Consider the following 27,518-nt stretch of genomic DNA (forward strand, 5'->3'; position numbering starts at 1 on the left):
GTGTGATTTCTTTCTCAGAACATTACTATACGGCTCACTATACAGTAAGTGTAAAGAAATTGTGAAATTGTAAAAGCACCAGAGAAATTGTTTAAAAGTCTTTTAAATGATTTTTAACTATCCACTATGGAGTTCATCATTATTGTTTTCCACATTGTGAAACTAAAATGAATGCAGTGTAATGAATTGTCTTTCAAATTGGAGAGCAGAAAGTGATACCCTCATTATTACTAAAATGCTAAAATTATACAAGTTGTGTGTTGTTAAAAGAAAGGCATTTAAAAACACGTTTTTGCATTCAAAACACTCACTAGCACCATAAAATGTGATTAGCCACAAAAGTCACCTAAGATGAATATTTCTTTCCAGTAATATGTCCAAATTTGTTGGACTGTAAGCACCATGGATGAAGAACAGTGTTATCATACGTGAGTATTTAAATAATACATAAATATTTCCAATTGATCAAACAGTAAAGATTGACTTTTTAAGAGCGTGTAAAAAGCCAACTGATGCTCTACGTATAGTAATACAGAATCTTACTATTGTCAATAACCTGAAACTGAACAAGAATTATGGGTTATGTGGCCAGTGGCACTGAGGTCACTAAATTGTAGCACCATTTCATGCACCATGTCATTTTTCTGATGCCACTCTCATTCTTGTGTTTATGAATGCTCTGAACCTTGAGAGGTTTTTACAGGAAATGATTGTAAGGCCCGGTCACCTTGGTAAAGGCATAGGGGGATGTGCTTACATATGTATTAGTAGTGCAGGACATTGACCGTTCTGTAAGCATGAGAAGAAACCGCTTATATGGAGGTTCTGAGGGTTCAGAAGGTTCTGAATGTTCTCTTTTCACTCTCTTTCCACTGCTCTTGCTCGTTGTATTTTCAGCACCGTGCTTCTCAGCATCTTCCTCTTTCTCCCGGGCCTTCTCTGCCATCTTTGCTTCCCACAGAGCCAGTCCGTGTTTTGCCTCATTCAAGTTCTTGTGCTGGTAAAACACCAGTGAGATACGGGTGGGATGGTTGCGGTCAGGCTTCTTGACTGGTGTAGTCGCATGGAGTTCCCGCTTAGCACACTCGATAATAATCGAACCATGACTAGGTGCCACTGCCACCCCTCCAATTTCAGGGTCAAGGAAGTTGTGCTCGCTGTCAGACCACACATCCTCCTTTTCTTTTTGTTCTGAACTCTGGGTAAGTGGTGTCTGGTTGACAACGGGGTTAAGGGCATTTTCACTGGAATGCCTCAAGCCTGGATGTTGGTTTGGGTTGAAGCATTCATTACCCAAAGAAGGAAAAACCTGAGGGATACCATTTGCAACATGCATGTTTATCTCTAAATCTTTATTACTTTGCATACTTAAGGTATTTGGATTTGGGGGAAACATCTGAGGATTCTGGGACATATGAGGCTTGGGGTAAGCTTCAAACTGGCTGCTTTTGCCAATAGTAGCATAGTCCAAATGTAGATGGGCTGAAGGAGGCCTAGAGAAGGCATCAGGTGGCATATTAGGATTATAACCTGGGTAATGTCCCATAGAGTGCATGCCAGGTTTCATGTTACAGGTGCCATAACCATTGGGTGGTAAGCTAGGCTCTTCATACTGTGGTGGGTAGTTGACAGCGTAATGTTGAGGTGCACTGTACTGCTGCTCAGAGTACAGTGAATTTCTTTGGGGATGATACATATCTGTATGCTTTAGATTAGAAGAGTAGTAAGGGTGGTAGTTTTCCATGGGAAGCCCCCCATTACATTGGTAACCAGTATAGAGAGGGTTGGGTGTAAGAGACCTGGGGTATTGGGTGGGTGCATTAGACACGTTAATGTAAGAGTTGGGTGCATGTAAAGGAGAGGGATAAGGACTGGCAGTAGGTGGTGTTTGAGGATGTGGGGTCATTGGTTTAGAAGCATTTGAGAGGGTTCCTGATGGATTTGAGAATCTAGGGAACTGTGGGACAGTGTAAGTGGGATTAGAATTAGGTTGTGTTTGCTGCCGGTGCTGCTGAGGCTGATGGCCAGCATGAGCATGGGGGAGATGCGCAGAGTCCAGATTTATGTTACCTGGGCCTGGAAGAAATAATGGGATTAGACCAAAATGTAAACTTTTGGTGTTGAAACATTGATAAACACTGGGAATTTGTTCCATTTCTTTTTTATATCATTTATTTTATCATCCCTAATTCAAATATTGAATTATAACTGAATACATTTTGAAAAATTGAGTATTGGTTCTATCCATTTTAAAGCCTTGCTTTTGTACCTGTTACAGTTGTGTTCTGGCCTGGGGTCTCATAAGCGGTCTGTTTCTGCTTTGCTTGCTGGGTGCTGTCCATTTTGGAGTTAGGTGTGTTGGGGTTTGTTTTGTTAGCTGCAGCTCTCTTGGCATCCAGCTTCTTTTGCCGGCAAGACTTGGCAGGCTCTGGTAGCATACGCACCTGTCTACGAAAGGCACTGAGCACCTGAATGGCACCAGTCTTGGTCTTCTCCAGCTGAGCCTCAGCACTGCCAAACTCGTCAGTGGATGAGGCCTTGTATAAGGGAAGCACGTGCAGCTGCTCATCCTCAGGAATTTTTCCAATCTCACGATTGTCGTCTCGTGTTAGCGTGCAGACCTACAACAGGAATAAAGAGAGAGGGAGGTTTGGCCTGTTTAATATGTCATTTTGCAACCACAACTGTGTTTTAGCTATCTTGTTTTCCACTTTCAGAGTATCAAGCAGGGTATATATTATTTGTATTGTGTAATAGACTTAACTGCTGGCTTTGGTGAATGCTCATTATTAGTCTTATTAGCGTACACTGTACTGTATTTAAAGTCACCATGAAATCAAAATGGACAATTCTTTATTTTTTTACTGAATGTAAATGTTATTTTTAAAAAGTTTTTATTATAAATTATTTTTCTGTGCACATCTTTATTTTTTTTTTAAATTCACGTCCACTCATAATCTTAACATTAACCTCCCCTCCCCTTCAAACAGCATCTGCTCTCTTCGTGCCATGTCTCGGTGGAGGGTGAGATTAAATATCCTTCACAACTGACTGCTACTGTAACTGGCATTCAGTTCTGCCTCCATTTAGTTAGCAACTCCAACTTCCTACAGTCCAATCAATTCCCAAGGACGAAATCCAGTCCCGCCCTACATTTATTTCTCATTCCAGAAGCCATTTCACTCTGAAATACATCACAATAGGGAAGAAAAGACTATCACAATGTCTGTTTCATGTTGACTTTAATTCTTACCACAGTACTGCCCCCTTGCATGTTGTGCAGGTCTCTGTGGGCATGAGCACAGAAGTCTAGACAGGCTGTCACTCCAGAAAATGGCCGTCCTTCTTTTAGGCCCAGGCGGCAATCGGGAGCTCTGTGTTCATGCTCCACCTGTCAAATATCGGTAAATATATAAATGTGAAATTTGTTTTAACTTAAAATTTGGTATATGCCCCTTATGCAATTAATGCACTATTGCAGTCACTTTACTTATTTTTATATATTACAACACTATACATATATGTAAATACACTATACTGAAGCAGAAAGCTTAAACGTATACCTGATTCCCGTAAGCATCGGGAGCCATTTTTTTATACACTGGGGCCATGAAAGTTGCAAGACCCTGGAGATTTTGCTCCAGTTTCTCTTCCTGTAAGGGAATCAAAAATTCTCCTGTTATTTCCTATTTTGTATGTCCTTTGTTGACTCCATTTTGTTTTTGTGTGAGAGCATCTCACCTCCCTGGGATCATCACCAAGCAGTTTGAACTTTCGTGGGATTTTACTTCGGGCAAATTTGCAGCCATTATAGTACATGCTCCAGGAGCAGCCGAAGGAGAAAGAAGCTCCACAGGCATCAGGTTCCAAACCCTGACATGCACATGTTCTCCTAAGGAAAATGATAGAATGTTAAGTTCAAAACATTAACATTAAATAACATATTGTAAAGATATCTTGCGATATCTAGAATTTTATGTTTTGTTTAAGCCATTAAATATCTTGTCTTTAGGAAAACATAAATAACATAACTGTACAATAAGCAGAAAGTGGTCAGATATTTAGCAAGACCACAGACAATAAATGTATCGGTTGATAATAATTTAATATATAATAATTTATTTAATAAAAATGTTTTGGTCTTTTGGTTGGTGACTGTTTACTAATATTCACACTTAATATTCAATGATATTATTGATCTGATTGCATTGACACTATTGTATGAGAACTGAACTGAGCTGACTGATGATTTTACTATTTTCTCCAGAGCTGCTGTATAGATAAATGAAATAAATTAGTAACCAATGATTTTTACAACCGAAATTAATCAACACTGGATTTACTTTAGCTGGACAATGAAATTTTCTTCTACAGCTGCTGTACAGCCAAAACAAACTTGGTTGTGTTATTTTTCTGTTATCACTGTAAAGCTGCTTTGAAACGATCTGTATTGTAAAAAGCGCTAAATAAATAAAGGTGACTTTACTTAAATGTTTACTGTATTTGTGGAAAAAAAAGCAATAACAAGCATTTGTCCTTACTCCTCATTTAAAGCACATCTGCGGTTGGTTAGGGCACCATGTTTTGTTAGTGTGTCACTGAGTTCAGTGTAGAGACGGTCAGCCAGGTTCGTTGATATGCCTTCCCAAATTAAGATGACCACTACTATACAGGATGTTTCACATGAGTGACCAGCCCGTTCTCGTACCAAGACCAGGAGTTTCTCGTCTACATTTGCCCTCCGTATTACCTACACAACATAGTGCACATGTACAGATATATCCAGAAAATATACAGGTGGCAGTTTGAGACCTCTGTCATGTAACTGAGTTTTCCATAGAGGGTGCTGTAGATGAGAAAACTAACAAGAATGTTTTAATATTTAATTACAGAAACAGACAAAGAGAAGTGATGCATTTGTACAAAAAAGAGAACACACAGGATATAAATAAATTGCCTTTTACCCATTTAGCAATGGGGCAGCCCTGCCCACTCTTGCCTTCCTTGCCAGTATACACAACTTTTTCAATCCTAATGGCACTTCCAGTCAGTCCAGATCTGTCACAGGAAATATAGTGTAATAGCTAAAAAAATACATATACTGAGAAAGTAAGTTACAAGCATTTATTTTGTGCATGAGAGAAGTTCATAATATCACACCTTTCCTCCATAATTTTGCGGATGCCCGCAACAGTCGGTGCTGATCCTAAGTGAGTATAATATGGTCCTTCGTCCCTTTCACTGATTTGGTCTGTGGATTTTGTAGTAGATTGTCAGGAGAAAATTTTTTATAACTAATATAAAAACATTAAAGGATTAGTTCACTTTAAAATGAAAATTAGCCTATGATTTATTCACCCTCAAGCCATCCTAGGTGTATATGACTTTCTTCTTTTAGATGAATACAATCGGAGATATATTAAAAAATGTTATATATTAAATATTATAATGGCAGTGGATTCCAACCAACAGACTGAAGCTCAAAAACGTGCATCCATCCATCGTAAACAAACTACAGACGGCTCCTGTGGGTCAATAAAGGCCTTCTGAAGCAAAATGATGAGTTTGTGTAAGAAAAAAAATCATATTTAACTCGTTACAAAGTCAAATTCTAACTACCGGCCAAACGCAGTCTATTTGCCCTTAATGCACAATTTACGAAATTTATGACATCAGAAGTAGCGTAGTGCGTCATGGCGTAGCGTAACTATCAACAGTATGTTGCATTACTCGCATAAGTTGTGCTTTACACTTAAGTGGAATCCGTATATTCGTTTGGTTGGAAGCTAGTTATTTTACTTTATAAAGTTTTCAATATTAATATTTTTCTTACACAAACTCATAATTTTGCTTCAGAAGGCATTTATTAACCCCCTGGAGCCGTTTGTAGTTCGTTTACGATGGATGGATGCACCTTTTTGAGCCTCAATCTGTTGGTTGCAATCCACTGCCATTATAAAACTTGGAAGAGCCAGGATATTGTTTAATATACTGTAACTCTGATTGTATTCGTCTGAAAGAAGAAAGTCATATACACCTAGGATGGCTTGAGGGTGAGTTAATTATGGACTAAAAAAAGTGCAGTTCTAATGTATAAACAACACAAAATGTGTAAAAAAAATAATAATTCAAAGTGCTGTGAATCTCTTACCAACACAGTGACATGAAGGAATATCATACTGTGTCTTCATAGGTGTATCTAGTAAGTTTTTTATTGGTGTATTAAGCATCTTCATGGGTGAATCCAGAAAGCTTTGTAACCCGGGTTCAATCTTTTTAGGTGGGGTGAAGTTTTGTGGTTTGCACTGTTCCTTGACATTCCCCTCAGCACTGGTTGAGAGCACAGTCACAGCCCCAGCCATCTCCACCTTCACCTTATTGGGTGACTTGATGACCAAAGACTTTCTTTCAAACACAGGTGATAGTTGATACTGTTTTAACCGCTGTTCCATGGTAGCTAGAATACTCCTTTGCAGGCTTTGTTCACAGGATGAAGAAGGATACTCCTGCTTTACAACCACTGGCATGACTTTGGTTTTGTCTTGATCTTGCTGTAGCACTTCCATGGGTGGCAGTTGAGCTGAGGTCTCTAAACCTGAGCAGTTTTCAGTTTTCATGGCTGGCATAATTGGTCTGATGTTGTTGGGGCCTTGCTGCTCCTGCCTCTGCAGAAGGTGCATTCGTAAGGCTGTGTGCCTCTGCAAATCTCCTTGAGCACCTTGGCTTGGGAGAGACTCCCTCTGGATTTGTGCAAAGAGCTCTTGGAATTCAGTTTTGGTAAATGTTTGAGCCGGTATCTGAAGACCATTAGAAACTTGTGATTGAGGAATTGGAGACTGGGGGAATTCCAAATGTTTGTGTACCCTGTGATGGAGAGGTTGCTGGTAGTTTGGTTGTTGTTTACTGGTGTTTTGAGAGTACTCTATGTTCTGCTGGAGTTTCCTCTCTGTTAGAGCTTTTGTTTCTTTAGACAAGGATTGTACATTTGAATCAGATGAGTCTGGAAATGTTGAGTATTCTCTTATAGTTGTCCTAGACAGTGTTTGTGCTGGGGGTTCAATACCTAGAGATATTGTCTGGGATTCTGAATGAAGACAACCCTCTGTTTTAAGCCGTTTCAAGAGTGGTGCATCTACCTGGATGTGGGAAACATCTTTTTGTGGAGCTGCTTGCATATTCTGTCTGTCCTGAGGGAACTGATGGGGAAATGTGCTGGTGGCCTGCTGATGAGGCTCAGTAGGTGGTGACTGAGAGAGGAAGCTCTGGGATTGTATCTGGTCTTGATTATTTTTGCATAATTCCTGGCACATGTGTTGGGGTTTGTCAAATTGCATGCAAGCATGATTGTGCATTCCGGATTTTCTTTGTTGACATTCAGGGGCAGATTTGTGGGGAAATCGTGTAGGAGGTAGGGAGTTTTTGTAACAATCTTGTGCCTGACTGTCATGTGAGGGAAAACTGGGATTACTGAAATTCAAAGACTGGAAGTTGTTTGTGGGCATGGAATTTGTACAGTGACTTTGGCTCTGTGAGACTGTATGTTGCTGCATTTGGGTCTGTGGAAGGAAAAAATCCCACATCTGTGAGTGGTCAGTAGATGGCTGTGGAGCTGAAGCCGAGTTTAAATCTATCCATTCCATCTGGGATGGATGATCTGTACTCTTTGACATTGTCTTTTCTTGACCTGGTTTAGGCTTATTATCATGGTCACTGTACTGATTCTGAGATGTTGGTGTACAGGCCTGAGACATCAACCTGCTGTCTACTGTTGGTGGCTCAAGGTTCTGTTGCTGTAGCAAAGAAAAGTCTCTATTGTTGTGGAGGCTTTCATCAGTTGGTTGTGTCTGTAGCACCTTAATCTGTAGGTTCTGCTGACCTGTCTGAGTTTTTTGTGAGGGGGCACTTGCCATCACGGGGGGCAGTTTGTATGATTCACAGCTAAAATCCTGGTTGGACTTAGAGAATATACTTAAACACTCAGTCTCGCTCAGAAGGTTATCTTTTCTATCTTCTCTATCTTTTTGAATCTGTGAGCAACCATTAATGCCTGTCTGTGATGGCACATTGGACTCTGAAGCTTCCTGACTCAGTGATTGTGTTCCCAACTCTGGGAGGTCAGAGAGAGGATAAGCAGGCTTCTTTTGCTCAGCTGCAAAGCTAGAGTATCCATTCACTGTAAATTCAGGGTTGTAGCCATTGCTGCCTTGTACTTCTGGGGCTGCCTTGGCAAGTGGCTCGGAGGAAGATGTATGGGGTGAAATAGGAAAACCTGAGGTAAATGAAGGTGAAGAAGTCGCCTGCTGAGGCAGGTTGCTGGTGACCTGATCTACTTGAGATGAGTTGGTTTGAGGTGCAATAGACACATGCTCTGGGTAATACTGAGACAAAGTTTTCTCTAAGAGTTCACCAGTTATACCCTTTACTGAAGGTGGTCTTGTCGTAGCACCATTGGACATTGGAGCTTGCTTGTTCTGTGATAGTGAGAATAAATCCCCATTAGGAAAGTTACAGTTTCTTTTACTATGTTTTATCTCAAAATCTCCTGGCTTGTTGTGCTTAGAGAATCCTTCTAATCGGTTCTCCATTCCGGTTTCTCTTTTATCCCAAAGCCTCAGGTCTTCATTTCCATTCACCTCTGAATCAGTACAGAGTTTTTTAGGCTGGTGAAAGTCCAAATATGTCTGTTCACTTAGAGCATGTTTCATCTGTCCATTCATCTCATACATGTTTTGATCAAATATGCCCTGCATGTTTGCAGGGCTAGAACAATTATCCTGTTGTCGTTTCATTGGGTAGACCACTGTGCTGGGCTTGAGATGGCTCCAGTTTGTGTCTCCATTGAACTGCTGAGACAAGAGCTCAGGTGACTGATCTCCATTCTGTTGCTTGATGAGAAGAGGGTCTGTCTGCTGAGTGGCACCGATTTGTGCAAGTATCAGACTTTTTTCCGTCTCATGGTTGGTCTTTTCTGTTTCCATCTGGTCTGCTCTGGGTCCATTCACAAGGCTGCCCTCTCTGCGTCCTACATGGAAGAAAAGAAATATTACCATAATTGTAAAAACATAATTTAGTTATAATGTACTGGTGTAGTGTGGGTTACTAGCTAATGATCTGGACTATAAAAAATTGATAGATAAAAAAAAAAAAGATAGATTTTACCAAGATATCATTACCTAGTAACACTGTCTCTACACTGGACGCGACCATTGTTGCGGCGCACCGCCTGGATGTGACAAAGCGGCTGTTTCAAATCCATTTGTCCTTTGTGACAGAAGTTGCATGTGTGCTTGGAATACATCAGAAATAGAATGGGGAATATAGAAATAGTCACGCTGCATCCAGTGTAGACAACATCACTGTTTATAATGGGCTCCATTTGCTTTTGTCGCATTACATTGTGCCGCTCGCGTCTGGTATAGACACAGTGTAAGAGTAATGTATTCAAAATATCATAACAGAGTTCTTTGGAATGTATTACAAATGCATCCGTCGTTGCCTTGGTAGCACAAGAGTTTACAGATGGTTTCAGATTAAAATTGTGATCACGTTGGAGGATGATCATATATTTATTTAAATTTTATTAATGTGTTTACTTCGCTTAAACCACTCAAATTACAGTACTTTGCCAGATACAGAGAAACTGGAAGCCAGGCAACAGACAAGTGAAAAAACCTGAGTGGTGACGTCACTACATGCATTCTACCGGCACGGCCAACCATGCTGAGAATTCCGGGCCAAGAACAGTTTGCAATCGTGCTGTGCCGAACCAAGCTCAAGTGGAAATATAACCGTAATCGCTCTGTACCTTAGAAACTTACGGCCCGAAGGTGGAAAAGTGGCTAATGTATATGTGTGTGCAGGGAGCTTGAATTCAGTTGAGAGATGCTGTAAGAAATTACAAGTCTGAATGTTGTTTTCCCTCTCAAGTCAGACTCTGCTGTTTTGAAATATTAGCCCATATCTTAAAATAAACATGCCCACCAGAGAAGGTCTTTAAAAAAGAAAAAGATATGTCATTCCTTGCATGCTTAGCAGTCAAATCTGAGAAGCTTACAGGCAAGGGTTGTGTAGTGCATACCAATGACTTCTTGCATTTTGTTAAGACATGTTAAAAAACAAAGTCCTGGATCTCACAGCTTCAGTCATAAACATTGCCCTAACTTTCACTAAGTATTTAATGACAAAGAATGGTTCCAGCCATCTTGATATCCGGTGTTCTGTACCCATGTCAATTTGTTAATGATGTTGGTTGGTATTTATAGATTTGAGCATATCTGAATTAGAACTGTTGAACATGAGAGTAACTGGGGGTTGATTATAATTACAATTTATGCTTTTAAAGGAGACATATCATGCTTTTAAATGGTTCCTTTTTACATATAAATCATACATTTGTAGTCTATATAAAGCGGAACTGCAATGCTTGGGTCTGAATTCCTCATTATTATAGCTCCACAGGCCCCTTTTCTACCCCTTTTCTGATGTGCATCTGAGAGCAACTCGTTTTGGTGCGGTCTCTTTAAATACAACTGAGACACTTCATACCCCGCCCCCTCTCCAGGATGCAGAGGTTCAACTCCACCACGTTCGGCCATTTTTGTAGTTTGATAGCAGAGATACGATTATCTAGCGGCACAGAAACTTTTTATTCACACGTTAACAAAATGTCAACAACGTTAGACTTGTCCAGCCAGCCTTACATGTTCGAGCCAGAGTCGGAACAGGAACGAGATGAAAATGAAGACGACGAACCTGTAGAACAACGTCTTCATATGGATGTATCGCAATGGTGTGTACTGTATTCACACTTGAAACTTTGGTCTTCCGACCTTTTACCACCGTGTCGATTTATTTTGATTAATATGTGCGAGGGAGAGAGAGCAAGACAGCGTCTATTTTGGAGACGGTGTCTTGTTTACACTTTCGCCTGGCTCTGAAGAGAGAGAGTGAGCGCGCGCGCGACCAAGTCTCTCTCTCTGCTCGTTCTTTCAGTTAAACATACGCCCTGTCACAAGCGCGGCAGTTCATCTACATTAGACGGTGTAATGAAGCGTGTGGGTTACTACATCCAACAACCGAACATTTTAACTTACCCTCTCGTAACTTCTGCATCCTTTAGCTTGGACTACAAAATTGCAGCGAGAAATAGAAATGGCGGATTGCTCGAAGTGTTGGGCCGGAAGTCAATGTCCTTATTTGGCAGTTCCGCTGCAAATACTGTGACGTAATAGTTCAAAAAACGTCATAGATAACAGAAAAATCGGAACAGGTTGAAAAATATGACCAAAACAGAATATAAAGATATCAACGAAGCACCTGAAGAGAATAATTTCATATTTTCTGTACTTCTAAACACTCCAAATATACAACAAAATGCATTTAAGGGCTAAAAAAGTGCATTTGGCATGATATGTCCCCTTTAAATTGTAAACATATACGTAAATGTACACTCCTAATACTGCATTTATCATTAAGTGGCTTTGGATTATAGCAAAGGAAGATTTGTTTTTACCAGTGGCCATTATAATATATTTTGCGACTTTATGCCCTGAGCCCCTTGCATTAGTTTTTTCAAAAATCATTATCTATTTCACTATACATTTCTATTTAATTTTAGTCTTAAATCTTAGAAAACCAGGCATCTATAAATCATAATTTTTTATCTCTTCAAAAACACATTTTCACATTTATGCAACCATGTATAGATAACTTAGAAATGCTAAAATATCTTTGAAATATATTGAATATCAAATCTACAGAGCCATACAGACAGAACTGCCCTACAGGATATCTAATATGTAACAGATTCTTCATGGAATGGTTTCCATCTGTTTGAGTCTAGAATGGTGGGGGTAAAGGACAGTTAAAAACAGCTTTGAAATGGCCTTTAAATTGGAGTCAGCATATGGAGCGATAAAGATTTATTAAAAATATTTTAATATATATATTTGTTTTATTAACTTTTTTATTTAAGAAAAGTCAATCGTGATCTACCTTGTCATGAACTATACCAACATAGTCATATAAGTTGGATTAGGTTTATTTACTATGTTAATATTCAAAATTTAACTCTTTCTCTGCCAGTGTTTAAAAAAAAGTTGCCAATCAGCGCCAGCCTTTTTGATAATTTTCACAAAACTTTCATGCCCCTCAGAATATTTTGATATATGAATATCTGAACATACAATATATCAAACGAAAGAACAGAGCAGAGAACACAAGTCAAAGACTTGTGACAAAAGTCCAGATCTGATTCAGAACGATGACATAGAGAAAACAAAACATAGAGAATTATATGCTGTTAAATGTTTGATGATTGCGTTTGGTTACATGTGACACCTGCGTTAGCTCTTGCGTTAGCTTAGATTACATTACAATCCACCTGCATTTGGCAGGTTGGTGGGTGTTAATGTCAAGCCATGTGTACACACAGACACACACACACACACGCACACACACACACACACACACACACACACACACACACACACACACACATATGTGTGTGTGTGTGTGTGTGTGTGTGTGTGTGTGTGTGTGTGTGTGTGTGTGTGTGTGTGTGTGTGTATTATGAAAATAAAACTCTTCTGTGACTTGACCTGTGATATATTACTGGCTGCAGTCAAACAATACTAATAAAAGTTTGATCGCATGTTTTTAAATTTGTATCTATTATCATCTCTGGAAAGGGCTAGATTGTGATTGGTGTGCTCCATGAAGCTAGAATGTGGATCCATTCCAGAGCCATTTCAGAGTTTCCCAACAGCTGAGAAAAGCCAAACAGCTTGCCACAGTTGGATAAGCCCACACTGAAAACAATACAAAAAATCTCTCTGAGCTAGAATGACAAAGCACGAGATCCCAGCTGAAAGCTGTCTATATGCACTAAACTTTCAGACAATGGGTTTGCATTGGATATATCATACATATGATTAAAATAAGAAGATTGATATGTTTCTTAAACTTAAATGTGATATATTTTAAAGAAATGCCTATGGACAATCCATAAAAACATAAAAACACAAACAAAAATCCTTATGTTTTTATCTGGTCTTTTGTCAGCTAGGAGTGGCTTTAAATTCAGTTAGTTGTCTATCCTGTTTTTTTTTTTGTTTGTTTTTTTTCTCTCTGTATCTCACAAGAGCTCAAACTGTTGTGATCTCCCACTGTAATAAATAAGTGTATACAACTGATCAGTGCTTTGGTTGCAGAAAAAAAGAAAAAGAAAAAGAAAAGCACACAGGTACAACAGCAATGGTACTTATTGTTTTTGTAATTTAACAGTTCCTTAGCCTCAGGGTTGTGGTTGAAATATACAGCAGGTCAGTGGGGAGTGACAAGTCTTTCATGGTTTACACTCTACCAGTGGTACTATGGACAAACAAGTGAATCATTATTATTATTATTATTATTATTATTATTATTATCAGTAGTAGTAGTATTATGCTTTAAATAATTTCTTTGAGATTAAGGTTTTGGTTAGTGTTAGGGTTAAGTGTTATAAAAAATATGTGGTGCACTACTCTGTGTCAATGTGTTTCTGTGTTATGAAAAGAGACAGGAGTTGTTCTTGTTTCAGACATGGTCTCTGATAAACAGTCAGAGGATCCAAAATTCAATTAGGCATGATTGTAATATATATATAATTGTGTCAAGAACAAAAAATGTAGACAGTTACTCTTCCGCACTTCAGACAGGAATGATGACTTTTTTTTAACACTCTAAATAAATAATGGATAGCCTAAATTGCTAAACACACTGCTGCTGGGTGTTTGGCTGTAGTTGTGCTCTTGAGTGAAACTTCATCCCTTGGTTCCTCCCACTGTAATTTGATCATACAGCTCATGTGAAAGTGTGCTTTAAATGTCACGCATGCAGGGTTGTAAAAGTGTCTTTCACTCTTCTCCTCTGAGCATTAACCATGCCTTATTTTCCCCTGACACACAGACAAGGAAACAAGCTCAACCAGAATGTCAGGTTTCACATACAACTGTTGTTGGCAGTTTGGAACTTTGACTTGAAAACATTTTCCACATTGCTATAAAGAGTACCAGTTGAAACCGTAAGCCAGTTAACATAATCAGGATCAGTGTTTCTTTCCTTTTCAAGTGTTACACTGCCATTGGAATGTGTGTGTGTGTGTGTGTGTGTGTGTGTGTGTGTGTGTGTGTGTGTGTGTGTGTGTGTGTGTGTGTGTGTGTGTGTGTGTGTGAGAGAGAGAGAGAGAGAGAGAGAGAGAGAGAGAGAATGTGTGAGAGAGTGTGTGTGAGTGTGTCCGGAAAAACTGCACTCTCACTCCATTCAACACATCAGCACTATGACTCATGAAACAAAATCATTAAACCTAACCAACTTTTTTTTTTGGGGGGGGGGGGGGGGGGGGGGCTCTGAACACCACAGCCTGCTTTAATGGTGCCACCAACATCCGTAACATTTCGTCATTTTCCAATAAGAAACCAGAAGACATAAGCATAAGAATGGAAACAAAGAGGAAAGAACCCCTTTGAAATGAACGGGTATTTATAGAGTCAGCATGTGTATGGGGGAAGGTATGAGACATGCCTCAGAGTCTGTTTGGAAGAGCTCTGTGAGAATTGTTTTGTAATTTATTGATTGTGTGTATCACATTTTGATTTTAATCAGATTTCTTTAGAACAACGGAATAGTAAACAAAACAGATAAAATAGAAGTTGTCTTTAAAGTTGCTTAATTTTTCCTCGTCTGTGAACCCTTTGTTCATCCCCAGTGACATTTTAAATCCTCTTTGTGGGAGAGGATTTGAGGAGAGGTAGATTACTTCAAATGCTAGGCAGATACACTCTTCTGTTTGTAATTTCACCCACAACTAGGTCCCCTCTTAAGTCTGTGTTGGACCTGCCATTGTCCTTTGTTACTAATAGAAGGCAGATGTGGCTCTGCTGAAACAATTTGCAATCCAGTTTTTGTGCTTTCGTTCATACCAAGCCACCTTTGCATGACCTGCATTGATACAACCAATGAACTTAACTTAATTTCTGCCTTAAACTTTTAATAAAGATCAAAGTGGTGCCAAATTGACAACTTACAGTTATAAGTTCATTGCACATTTCAGCTACTTTGATTATAGCAAAGAATATCAAGTTGAAAATCTGAAAACCCTATAAACTCATATCACATAATTAAGTTGACATGACAGAAATTGTACTGAAAAAATTAAATGTTATAATTATGGACAAATTTCTTACAATGTGGTCTTTCACGGTGTGTTCCAGTAACCTTAACAATATAATTTTGTTACAGAGGTTCTACAGTATTGTATAAGTCACTCTCTGGGTTTTATTTTTTTTTTTAATTCAGAAATTAGCATCTGATTTGTGTTTGAAGTACGGTTCAGTATCCACCCTGCTACAGCTGCTTGAACATAAACATTAGCATGCTAAATATTAACTTGTCAAAACAATATTTTTTTCAATTGTGTTTAGGTTGTTGCTCCAACTCATTCATTTACATTTTAAGATAAGGAAAAAATAGATAATGTGGTAAATTCAATCACAATGCTGTTTTGTTTGTTTTGAAAAACTTCATAAATGAATAAATTTATACTGTACTGACTTTGAAAGAAAAGAAAGAAATCCCAATCCAATCCCTGCTGATCATAAAATGATCAATCTATAGTAGTTTGGCTATCTGTAATTGTTCACTTAAACTTACACTGCCTCTTTTCTTCCCTGTGGTGGTGTTTGGTGTATTTGAGTCGATGATAATTTACTTGGCATAGGTTTTACAACACACTTTATAACTCCAGTTTTAGCAGACTGACCTTTTGCTTCAGACAGTAAACAGTAAAAATAGCCACAGATTACTATAGTGTAATTAATATGTATTTAAGCACATTGTTCCATACAGTCTTCCTTTCCAAAAATCAACTTCCAAAATATAATTCCAATATACATTAATCTCAACTTCTTTCTGTTTCTTTCTACAACCCCCAACCCACCCCATTTCTTTGTTTCTGCACCAGTCAATATATCTGACTAATTTGATGAACTGTGCCCAGTGCAAAGCAAATTTCTTTCAGAGAGTTTGGTAGCCATGGTGATCATTATATTGGTGCTGCATGGCCATCTGCTCTAAACATTAACCAAGCATGACTGACTGACACAGATATAGAGACAAGAGATAGAGAAAATGCAAAAGAGTGAACACATGTGCTAAGCACATTGATTCTGGTGGGATCAGCTCTCTTTTATGGGTATGTGACAGAGTTTTATTTACTGCCATGACATGAAAGCGGAGAAGCCCTAGCCATCTCTTTACTTTCAATGTAACTCTTATCTTGACTGGGGTCTTCAGTTGCAAATGTGCTCAGAGTTACAAAACAAAGCTAAACAAAGGCAAATGCTTGTGGCAAGCTCAAGAATAAAAAAAACAAGCATCGTATAGATAAGATGTTTAAGCTTGCCATATGCATGACATTTAAGTTTGCTTTGTTTTGTATTAAAGATTTAGTGCATTTTGGTCGATCGGATCACAAGTGAACGACGCTAAATACAGGTGTAATCTGGGTGTAAAACGTTTGAGCTTGTCCACTTTCAACCACTTCCAGAGGTAGTCGAAAGCCCATTTGTCCGGATTGCTTTCTTAGTGTAAACACTCATGTGGTCGAATGTGTTCGAAGAGCCGTGAAAGCCCGCCTACTCTCCACCTACTTACTTAATGCGTAAACATTATGGGAAGCGCTAGCTAGACGGGATTTAAACTTTGATGAGAGTGATGTGTCATCACTCAGTGGCTGGCTGTCTAAGTGGTGTCCGAATAAGCAGAATAATATAGGGTTCATAGACAACTGAAAAAATTTTTGGGGCAGACCTGACCTGTTAAAAAGAGATGGTATTCATCCCTCCTGGGGTGGTGCCGCTCTTCTCTCTAGAAATATGGCACATAGTCTTAGAGCTGAACCTTGACTAACTGGGGCCCAGGTCAGGAAGCAGACAGACTGACTAATCCGACCGTCTGCTAGCTGTCTCACGTCACTGAGGTCAGATAAATCCCATATAGACACATATAGGCTCTTTCACCTAGATATCATCACATAGAGACTGTGTCTGTTCCCCGAATTAGCAAATACAAAAAACTCCCAAACCCATTTAAGGGGAAAAATTTAATTGATGTTCAACAAATAAACAATTGTTATAATACAGATGAACAAATGATAAACTCGGGTTGCTAAATATACAATCCATTTCTTCAAAAGCGCTTATTGTAAATTATATTATTACAGATCATAACCCTGTGCTGTGTTTGAAAGAAACCTGGCTAAAACCAGGCGATTACATTACTTTAAATCATTTACTTTAAATCACTTCCCAAGATTACTGTTATAAACACGAGCCTCATCTGAAAGGCAAAGGGGGTGGTGCTGCTTTATGTAACACTATCTAGCTATCTAGTGTAAGTAATTGTAATGATTTATGTCTGTGTTCCTCTGTCCTGTCCCGTGTTCAGCAGTTCCCCGTTATGTTGATTAGTCTCCCCAGGTGTTTCTGATTAGCCACGCCCCCTTGTTATCTTGTTTAGCTTGTCTGTCTGTGTATTTAAGCCCTGTGTTTAGTTCAGTCTGTGTCAGTTCTTGTATATTGTTGCACCATGGTGGTTGGTGGTTGTTCTGTTCCCGAGTCTCAGTCCTGAATTTGTGCTTGTATATGTGAAGTTTTGAGTTTATTTAATAAATGACTACTGCACGTGGATCCTGCTTCCTCCTCTGGTTCAACCAAGACGTAACAAAAGAACTGACCAAATTGTGGATCCAGCAGTACGCATCCTTCAACTCCGTCAAGGTAACCGACCACTCGAGGACCACACCCGAGATTTCCTAGACCTTTCACACCTCATCGACTTTCCAGATTACGTACTCATTGATTTTTATTGTTATGGGCTCAATAAATATTACCAGTCAAAACTGGTTCGTCGAGGCTCCTCGAGGCTCGCTAGCAGGATTTATTAACTTTGCCCTTTTTTGGAGCGGTTCGTCAGTTACTGTGGGCTTTATGAATGAGGAGCCACGCAGGCTCACAGTATTACCTAAAACTGAGCCATTTCACGTCATGCCCACTTTAATACTGGCAACTCCAGTGCTCACACCGCTCGCCAGTGCATTCATGCCAGAGCTTCATCCTGTCATGGCCGTTGCCAAGCCTGAGCTTCACGTCAGCCCTGCCGAGCCTGAGCCTCTTCACGTCAGCCCTGCAGTGCCTGAGCTACTTCACGCCAGCCCTGCCGAGCCTGAGCCTCTTCACGTCGGGCCTGCCGAGCCTGAGCCTCTTCACGTCAGTCTTGCCGAGCCAGAGCTTCACGTCAGTCCTGCCGAGCCAGAGCTTCACGACGTCACGTCTGGCGATCCAGAGCTTCACGACGTCACGTCTGGCGATCCAGAGCTTTACGACGTCACGTCTGGCGATCCAGAGCTTCACGGCGTCACGTCTGCCGATCCAGAGCTTCACGGCGTCACGTCTGCCGATCCAGAGCTTCACGGCGTCACGTCTGCCGATCCAGAGCTTCACGGCTTCACGTTTGCCGATCCAGAGCTTCACGGTGTCACGTCTGTAGGTCCCGCGATGGGACCATGGAGGCCGCACTGCCACAGTCTCCAGGCCCTCTGCCGCTCCACGGGCCTGGCCCTCCATCCCGCCCCTGGGTCCGCCTCCTCTCCACCACCCTCCTGAACTATTGTTTTTGTTTTGATGGGCGTCTGGAGCCGCCCATTGAGGGGGGGTTATGTAATGATTTATGTCTGTGTTCCTCTGTCCTGTCCCGTGTTCAGCAGTTCCCCGTTATGTTGATTAGTCTCCCCAGGTGTTTCTGATTAGCCACGCCCCCTTGTTATCTTGTTTAGCTTGTCTGTCTGTGTATTTAAGCCCTGTGTTTAGTTCAGTCTGTGTCAGTTCTTGTATATTGTTGCACCATGGTGGTTGGTGGTTGTTCTGTTCCCGAGTCTCAGTCCTGAATTTGTGCTTTGTATATGTGAAGTTTTGAGTTTATTTAATAAATGACTACTGCACGTGGATCCTGCTTCCTCCTCTGCTTCAACCAAGACGTAGCAGTAATAAATCCCATTTGACATTTGTTCTGGCTACTGTATACAGGCCACCAGGGCACCATACACACTTTATCAAATAATTTGCTGATTTTCTATCAGAGTTAGTGCTGGCTGCAGATAAAGTCCTAATTGTTGGTGATTTTAATATCCATGTGTAGATAATTAAAAATATGCATTGGGATTAGCATTTAGAAACATTCTAAACCCTAAACTATTGGAATTAGGCAACATGTGTCAGGGACCAACTCATGTCGGTATACTTTAGATCTAATATTGAAACATAGAATCAGTGTTGATGCCATTGAAATTCTGCAGCAGAGCGATGACATCTCAGATCATTATTAAGTCTTGTGTATACTCCATTTAGAAGCCAAGGCTGCAAAACGGACTCCCTGTTACAAATATAGCAGAACTATCACTTCTATCACTTAAGATTGCTTTATAAATAATCTTCCTGATCAGTTTCATCTCCTCAGCATCCCAGATAGCTTAGAATAACTCGATGTTGCAACATAAACTATTGACTCTCTCTTTTCCAGCACTTTAGACACAGTTGCTCCTTTGCACTTAAAGAAGATTAAATAGTCCAATGCTGTGGTACAACAAGCACACTTTAAGAGAGCAGCCAGAAAAATGGAGCGCAGCTGGGAGAAAACAAAACATTGCCTATAACATGGGCAATTACCTCTTTAACCACCTCCAGTGTGCTGCATCCATCCATGCATTTCAGCCATAGTGCACCAGATTGTCCACCACACACCAACTCTGGAGACAGAGAGTGATACGGTCAATCTGTGTATAGGGAGGCGATTAGGAGTATAATTGTTTGAGGAGTGAGATTGCACCTGTCAAATCATTATCACTTTGTTCATATAAATAACAAGGTGTCCGAAGTAACACAGGTCAAATATGGTTTCCACAAAGCTATCTTGGGTCCAAAGGGCCAGATATACATAATGCAAATTCGAGGAACGAGCTGGTGTGACGTTATTTCGAAAATGAAGGCCAAAATGAAGTTCGTTTAGTGTTAAGTTCGGTGTTTACTTTCTGTAAACACATTTGAACTACCATTGGTCCATGGGGATTACATAATAGGTATGTGTGCTCTGAGGCTCCACCTTCTTTAACGTCTAAATCTTCTCTGGTTCATTTCTTCTGTTCAGTCTGACAAGGTCAGACCTCTGCGAGGAAAAACATAAATACACTGGAGAGACGCTTTATAGATATTTAAGTTGTAATTCTAATTGAAAGAGACACTGACACTGTTTTTTTTCATGTTTTATACTGTAAAGCTGCTTGCTTTTAAACAATTGTATAAAGTGTTGTATAAAGTGCTATAAAAATAAACGTGATGTAACTTTACTGGAGTGCCGAAATGCAGAGTTTGTGCAAACATATCCACACCGCTATAATCAGATGCTTTCTCAATTAGTTTTGTTATTGCTACTTTTGTTATTGAAAGGAAAGCGCACAGCACATGTTTACATAGTCATCTAAATGCCAGTGTCAGCAGTGTGGATGGCGTCGGGATGTTCACAAACAGTACAGAGAATATGCACATGACGTCATAGTAGGCGTAAGTCACTGCGGTTACACCCACGGAGTAGCAAAATTAAGCAAATATCCCTGCAATTTACAGAATTAGCGAAATGTGAATTTGTAGTTACCATTATGTGTCAGATATGTTGAATTTTGGGGTAAAATCATACCCTAGGTTATATATTGTATTGACAATTCATACTTTGTACGTGACGTCACAAGTACTGGCTGGCGGGCAAGAACATCGTTCTCCAGCAACGAAACCCAGTAAACTAATTAAGGATCTTGCCAGGACGTCGCCAGTTTTACTATACAAAAGTTGGTGTTTTGAGGTGTAAACGACATGCCAGATAGTTGTTGTGCGACTGGATGCACTAACCGCAGATGAGATAAGCAACCTTCACAGTATACACGTCTGTGCAGTGATAATTCCATCACTCCATCAAAGGTAATTTCAACATTTGTTTGAATACAATGAGTGTATGATCATGTAATTAATCGTGTTTTTAAGTTACCCTGTAGTTTCATCAATCAACACCACCAGCTGGTTCGGCGAGTCAGCTGTGTGTGTTATGAGTCTAAGCTAGGCTAACTGTACGTTCACACCGCCGCCAGCGAGAGCGGCAAAATTCATTGAAAATGAATGACTTCCGGGCACTTTGACGCTCTCGCCGGTGGCGGTGTGAATGCACAGTAACATCTGTCGTCTTTTGCTAACAACAACAAAAGTGTGTGATAGGTTGTTTTGAGGTTTGTGATATCTATGGTTTTCAGTGAGAACCAGAGATGACCCAACAGTAGAGCTAGATTATTTATGGAGGAATTATTACTGCTCGATTATCTTAAAAAACCTTGTCTGCTTTACACAATTTAGCTACCTTGGAGTTAATCCTAGTCCATAGTTATGCAGCTAGCTCGCTAACAGACTTGATAGCTACTAGAAAGACCTGTAGGGATGGGAACCGAGAACCGGTTCTTCTTCAGAACCGGTGCCCAGTGAATCGATTCCTTGGAACCGTTAGTATGCCTGCTTAACGATTCCGCTTATCGGTTCCGCTCGTTCAAATGTGACACGACGTCACACACGTGCTGCGTTGTTTTGGTTCAGAATGTAGCAAACACTATGAGCAAACATGGCATCGAGGCAGAAGCGCTCTGACCGCGTCCTAACTACATGTGACACGACGGTGCGACACGCAATAAAAAGTATCATTTTCCATGTTAATCAAAGTTTAACCAGCCGCGACACGCAACAATTCTATTTGAAACGGATCCTATTTTACTGCGACATCGCGCTGGAACAACAATCTCAAAGTGTGGCAATGATAATATCAGGTACTATTTATGTGCTTTATTTAATGTTAAAAGCGTGTATAATGTGACTGAATATCATTTAGTGCTCCCAGCTTTGTAGATGTAAAAACAACAATGGATAAGTCACATCAGATCTTGAAATTAAACAAATGGAAACAAAAACGTTCAAAATGTGAAGAAAACCTGTGTATTATTTGACAAAGATTGTTTAAGTAACTCAATAGCCTAATACAAATGAGCACTGTTAATATTCGAAAAGGCACAAGCTCTTCCTTAACTGTTTTCAGTCTGTGTTTTTAGTTTTTATGGCACATAAATGGCAGTTTTATTTATTTTTTTGTCCGGATCAATGAATGTGATAATGATCAATTTGATCAGATATTAAAGGGAGTTAATACAAACAAATTTGTACTTATTCCCTCACCCAATAAGAATCGATAAGAGAATCGATAAGGAATCGGATCGATAAGCAATATCGATAATGGAATCGGAATCGTTAAATTCTTATTAATTCCCATCCCTACCTGGAACTACAGGACTCTACGTTGAAAATACCCGTTTGTTGCCCGCCAGGTATCCATGGTAGTCACTTGACTGCAAAGTATGAATTCATCAATTAAATATTTACCATCTTATATTCTACGTAACTGTTATGAATTTGTCAGCGTAAAAAAAAAAAAAAACATCCATTATGATTAGCATTGGGCTCTGCAAAGGGGAATGGCTAGAATAATATTAGGCAAACCCAGTTTTCCTTACAAAGCAAGTTTAGATAGATACAATTACAATATAAATAAAACAAAAGATACTGCAGTTAAAAACACTTTTGTGTTTTGTGTCAATGTGCTCACATAATAGTCTGAACTAAGGTAGGTAAGAATGTTACAACATCAATGTTTTGGTGATTTAGGAAAAAAAATCATGAGTGATGGCATGAGACTTCCCTAAAGATATTAAAGCTATTGCTAATCGACCCCGTTTTGGCCATGGCTGACTATTCCTAACAGGAATATTTAATCAGAACTTTAAAATAGTAATTGCATTTTTTGTCAGTTCTATCTTGATTCATCCCAATGTTCCTTCCTCGTCTTACCTAAATGTTTAAGTCTGTAAATGTGCAACAACATGTTGTGTACAAAGCTCTAATAGATAAATAAATAAAGTTATAATTATTATTATGTAATTTTCCTGGAAACATATTCCACACAACACTGAAACCATGTGCTCTACATTTGATGTTAGCTTGGGATATCTTCACATTTATTATCCAAAAAACAGTCTGACTTCAGAGACCACTGCTATGCCATTATTTTCTAGTGATGGAAATCAAAAGCACAGACAATGTCTTTGACACAAACACACAGGACACACCATAGTATTTGGCTACATTGGCTATACCCTCTGTCTGTTCGAAATTTCATTCTACAAGTTTCAGATCGACCCCTGGTCGTCATTAACCTCTAGAAATGGGGTAATGTCATGCAAGGCTTATGGGTAGTTATTCAGCTGGCTCTGCTGTCAACAAGGTGACTTTTGGCGTGCCAACCAATGACTGTATGTCAATGATAAACCCCTTTCATGCATTTTCGGTGTATCAATAAGTATTGAAAACACTCTTCTGAAGTATTTTATGAAAAGGGTCCTTTTAGATTTCTTGAATCTGTGGCCTTGTTGCACTGGGCTGCTGGGCTTTTGGGCAGCCTGGTTGTGATTAGTGTGTCTGCTGGTATTAGATTTGTGCACACACACAACATTTCACAGACACATGCAACAAACCTATTCTTGGTAGACTTATTTCTAGGCAATTCTTAGGCAAAATCCCCCTACAACCTTGAACTGACATAACCGTTTTTCGAAATTAGCATGTGGCATATGATTCTTATATCATCCTGACATACATTTTTTCTTAATCTTTGATTTTGAAGGGGGAAAACCATCAACTGTTTCTGTTATGAACCACTGTTTTCTGAAACCAATCAGATTTTCTTTGAATCTGCACAGCTGGAACTGGAGAGAAAACCTTTGAAAACCACATTTATAAATGCACCATCACTTCATTCACCTCAGAGGAAATGAACATTTGGCTTTCTCAAGAAGTACAATACCAATCTGTGTTACTTTATTTTAAAAGATGATGAATTGAAAAATCTTTTTTAGAGATTCCCTGAGCTTTACAAAAATGTTCAGCCAACTCCTTTGACCACAAGACATTTGTAGTTTTCAAAGAACCTAAGATGGCAGAATAAAATCCAAGCCACATGCCATGAGTTTAATTTAGCTAAACCCTTTTGAATACAAAATGTTTCTGGAAAGGGTCTAAATTGGCGTAGTCAATGACCTGCTTTCCAGTGACCTCCTTGGCTGGCGTAAGTACACTTCCCTACCTAACCCTGTGACTGGGTAGTAAGTTAGTGTTTGTAAACAGAGCAACCATGTGCACTTACACACGTGGAGTGTGCTCTTCAATTCGTGACCTTGCAAATTCAGTCCAAGATTAAACCTTCACAACAATACATATTATAATACCCTGAAAGTTTCCTCAGTTTGCTGGCTCACATCAAACATCCAATGACTTGCACTGAAGGATGAGACAAAGGTGTATCTGGTGTCATATAAATGCCAGAAAATCAGAACTATTGTGAAAATTTACACCAAAATTGCTAAAGTATTCCTAAATACAGTGCAATATAAGCTGCCATCTAAGACAGCTAATAAATTACTATGCAGGCTGGAAAATGTTTTGGACCAAGGGATATGGTAATTGAAATACAGTATATATTCCACTTTTAAGAAACCCTACAAATAAAACTACTGTAAATGCCTAGTATAAAAATCCAATCCAAGTAGAGCCAATAAAATCTCTTTTGAGAGGAAACTATATGGAAAATATGACTATAAACACCAAGCCAAAGCAAATAAAAAAATGAATAAGCTGATAAGTGTCGATATAAACCTCGATTTCTGCCTGAATGCTCACTGTTCTCTTCATTGTTCTTTTTCTTTTAAAAATGGTCAATCCTACAATTATAAACACCAACAAGTACAACAACAATAATAAAATATACTATAAGTACAATTAATGTAAAATCTGTCACCCTAAGCATTGATTTTAAAAAACAGAAAAGCATTGATTTTTTGCCAGAGAGTGTTTATAAAATTGAATATGCAATAAAATGAAACATTAGACATTCTCTAGAGTTTTTCACTCTGTTTTTTTGTTTTTCATGAATTCAACCAAATAAACATTTGATTTCTAAGGAATAATTCAAGTCTACCCCACACAAATATACTTCTTATCACGCAAGGATCATGAACAGGATGTCATGAACAGAAGTACATGATTGTTTTGTACATCTCAATCCAAACATTCTTAACAAGGAAAAAGGGTCTGACTAAACTTCCAGTTTATTTCCAGCTAATGTTGTCAGTGTTGTGTATTCTCACCACTAAATATATCATGCCATGGAGATGTACCAGTTACAATTGTATTAAAGTAGAATTATGCTTATTGAGTGATGTACTGCAATATCTCCGCTATATCACCAAGGGATTATCAATTCTAAGCTTAAAGTTGGAGTTGAAGCTTAAACAGTAACATGAAGTCATTATGGCCCTTGACTCTCTCCAGATCCCTTCATTGTAGTTACATTAGCATTTGCACCACCTCTCTATCATGTTTATTGACAGCACTCCATAAAGCATCCCCTTGCAGGCATGAACTAACTTCCACACTTCTCATCTAAGCAGAATGTTGGAATACACAAGCTAAATACACAAAATAAGGGGGCAGGACTTTTATCTGTATCATTCCATCAGCCAATTATGATGCAAATCCTAATAGGGCTGTTAAAATCAGTTAAACAAAGGTGGCATTTGCAGTTCATTAGTACAGATGCTGTAGCCTTTTGCAACAGTTTACTCAAATTAATACTTTTGATTGTTACGCAACTATGAATTCAACATGTCTGAAACATTCAGACTTGGTCACTTTCAGCTGAATGTTGACTTTATTAATACAATAGTCAAAGTTATTCAAGCATTTGACTTTTTTTCTTTGTTCTTTTTTTTTCTTTGTTCTTTGCTCAGTATGGAATTTCAATAGTCTAAAGCTTAATGTCAAACATATGCTGATATGTTCCAGGCAACTATAGCCCACCTCTGCTGTGCATAATATCCTAAAGGAATTTAAATAAAATTCAGCATGGACAATAAACTGTTCTCTAAATGTAATAAAAAATGTTTTGCTCCAATTGAGAATATTCATGTGTGAGCTAAAAATGTAAATATATAATTTAGATCTTGTGTACAAATAAACAATGGGAATCCTATTAATGTCAGACAACTCAAAAAAGTCCGCTCTCCGGTGGCCCTCAGCTAATGGTGCTATGGGGTTGGGTTTCAGTTCTTTTAAAGCCTCTGACCTTGTGGGCTTCCACCACTACGCTCTTCTGTTTTTTTTTTTTTTTTTGACCTCAGAACTGTGCTAGTCTTTGTGTCTGCTTGTCACTCACTGATGAATGCAATGAAAGCAAGGAGTTCCACTATCCCTAGCCAAACTCCCACATTCAATCAAAGCACACAACAAATGAAGGAAATGTAGCAAGAAGAATTTTGTCAGATAAAAAAAAAAAAAGTTTTTTGGAATAAATATTAAAGAAATTATTTTCACCTCCTAAAACACCCCTTTCTTTTATCTACATTCAGCCGTCCAATAAGGCCGGTGTACACTGAAGAGATAAGATAATTTTGTTAGTAGTGTGACTGTTTAGTCTTGCTCTCAGCACAGGAGATCCATTGGGAAATAATGCCAGAAGAAGAATTGGCCAACAGCCTCACAAAGATCAAATTTTTTTAAAGCAGGCACATTCCTAAATCTGTCCTCTGCACAACATCTTATGTTTAAAAAAAATAATGAATAATGAAAACAAATGAGATTGAAATGCCTGAAATACTTTATCTGCACAAGAAAAAAGAGAGAGAGAGAGAGAGGACAGAGAGAGACAGAGAGAGGGAGGGAGGGAGAAAGAGAGACAGAAAACGTCAGCCATGTTGGTGAAGCTTTATCTAATATGCTTTCATTATTATGTCACCTCACGGGTTTTAAAGAGGACAGTACAATGCTAAACAAGAGCTTGTAGCCATTAAAGAGACCCTGGGGGACAGAGGAAAAAGGGCAAGAACAGAAAAAGTCTCTCACCTTGTTTTAAGTCCCTCCACTTTGTAGAATTCCAACAAACCGTCTAGGTCTCCTCTTAAACAAATCCTAAAGGGCAGCCATCTTGCTTCCTTCTGTTCCGTCTATGAAACAGACTACCTCCACATCAATATTCATGGGTTAGTCTGACGTTTGCTTTCATCATCAGGGGCAGAAACCCTGTGTTGTTGTTGGCTCTCGAAGCGCTTCCAGACGCAACCCATAAACACGCTCACTCTTGTATGTGATCGTATAGACAGTGAGCAGAGTGAGACAGTCCAGTGTACAAGTGTGTGCAGATCAGAGGAACCAAGCTTGCTTTGCCGGCAAGCTGAAGTAATTGCAAAATCGCTTTCCTGCTGGGTCCTCTACATACAAAGGGACTGAGTTTCTTTT

General features: G+C 39.2%; 1 protein-coding gene across 1 annotated transcript; it reads right to left on the minus strand.

Annotated features, from left to right (window-relative positions):
• Window positions 1-27,260, minus strand: tet2 (tet methylcytosine dioxygenase 2). The gene is made up of 10 exons (XM_081361001.1): window positions 27,126-27,260; window positions 6,152-9,022; window positions 5,161-5,251; window positions 4,965-5,058; window positions 4,542-4,750; window positions 3,742-3,892; window positions 3,564-3,653; window positions 3,254-3,391; window positions 2,270-2,621; window positions 1-2,076 (listed from the first exon to the last, which is right to left on the minus strand). Exons 2-10 carry the CDS (start codon window positions 8,976-8,978, stop codon window positions 698-700), a joined length of 5,331 nt encoding a protein of 1,776 aa, XP_081217127.1. The 5' UTR covers window positions 8,979-9,022; window positions 27,126-27,260; the 3' UTR covers window positions 1-697.
• Window positions 27,261-27,518: the final 258 nt, after the last annotated feature.

This window comes from Scardinius erythrophthalmus, assembly GCF_964197995.2.
Source record: "Scardinius erythrophthalmus genome assembly, chromosome: 3".
Classification (NCBI taxonomy): domain Eukaryota; kingdom Metazoa; phylum Chordata; class Actinopteri; order Cypriniformes; family Leuciscidae; genus Scardinius; species Scardinius erythrophthalmus.

Bases quoted from the DNA above. Each gene is read 5' to 3' on its own strand.
- tet2 (XM_081361001.1), bottom strand. From the start codon at position 8,978: ATGGAAACAGAAAAGACCAACCATGAGACGGAAAAAAGTCTGATACTT. The intron at 3,654-3,741 runs GTGAGATGCTCT...ATTCCCTTACAG, and splicing joins TTGGTGATGATCCCAGGGAG to GAAGAGAAACTGGAGCAAAA. The intron at 2,622-3,253 runs GTAAGAATTAAA...TTCCTGTTGTAG, and splicing joins TGCAAGGGGGCAGTACTGTG to GTCTGCACGCTAACACGAGA.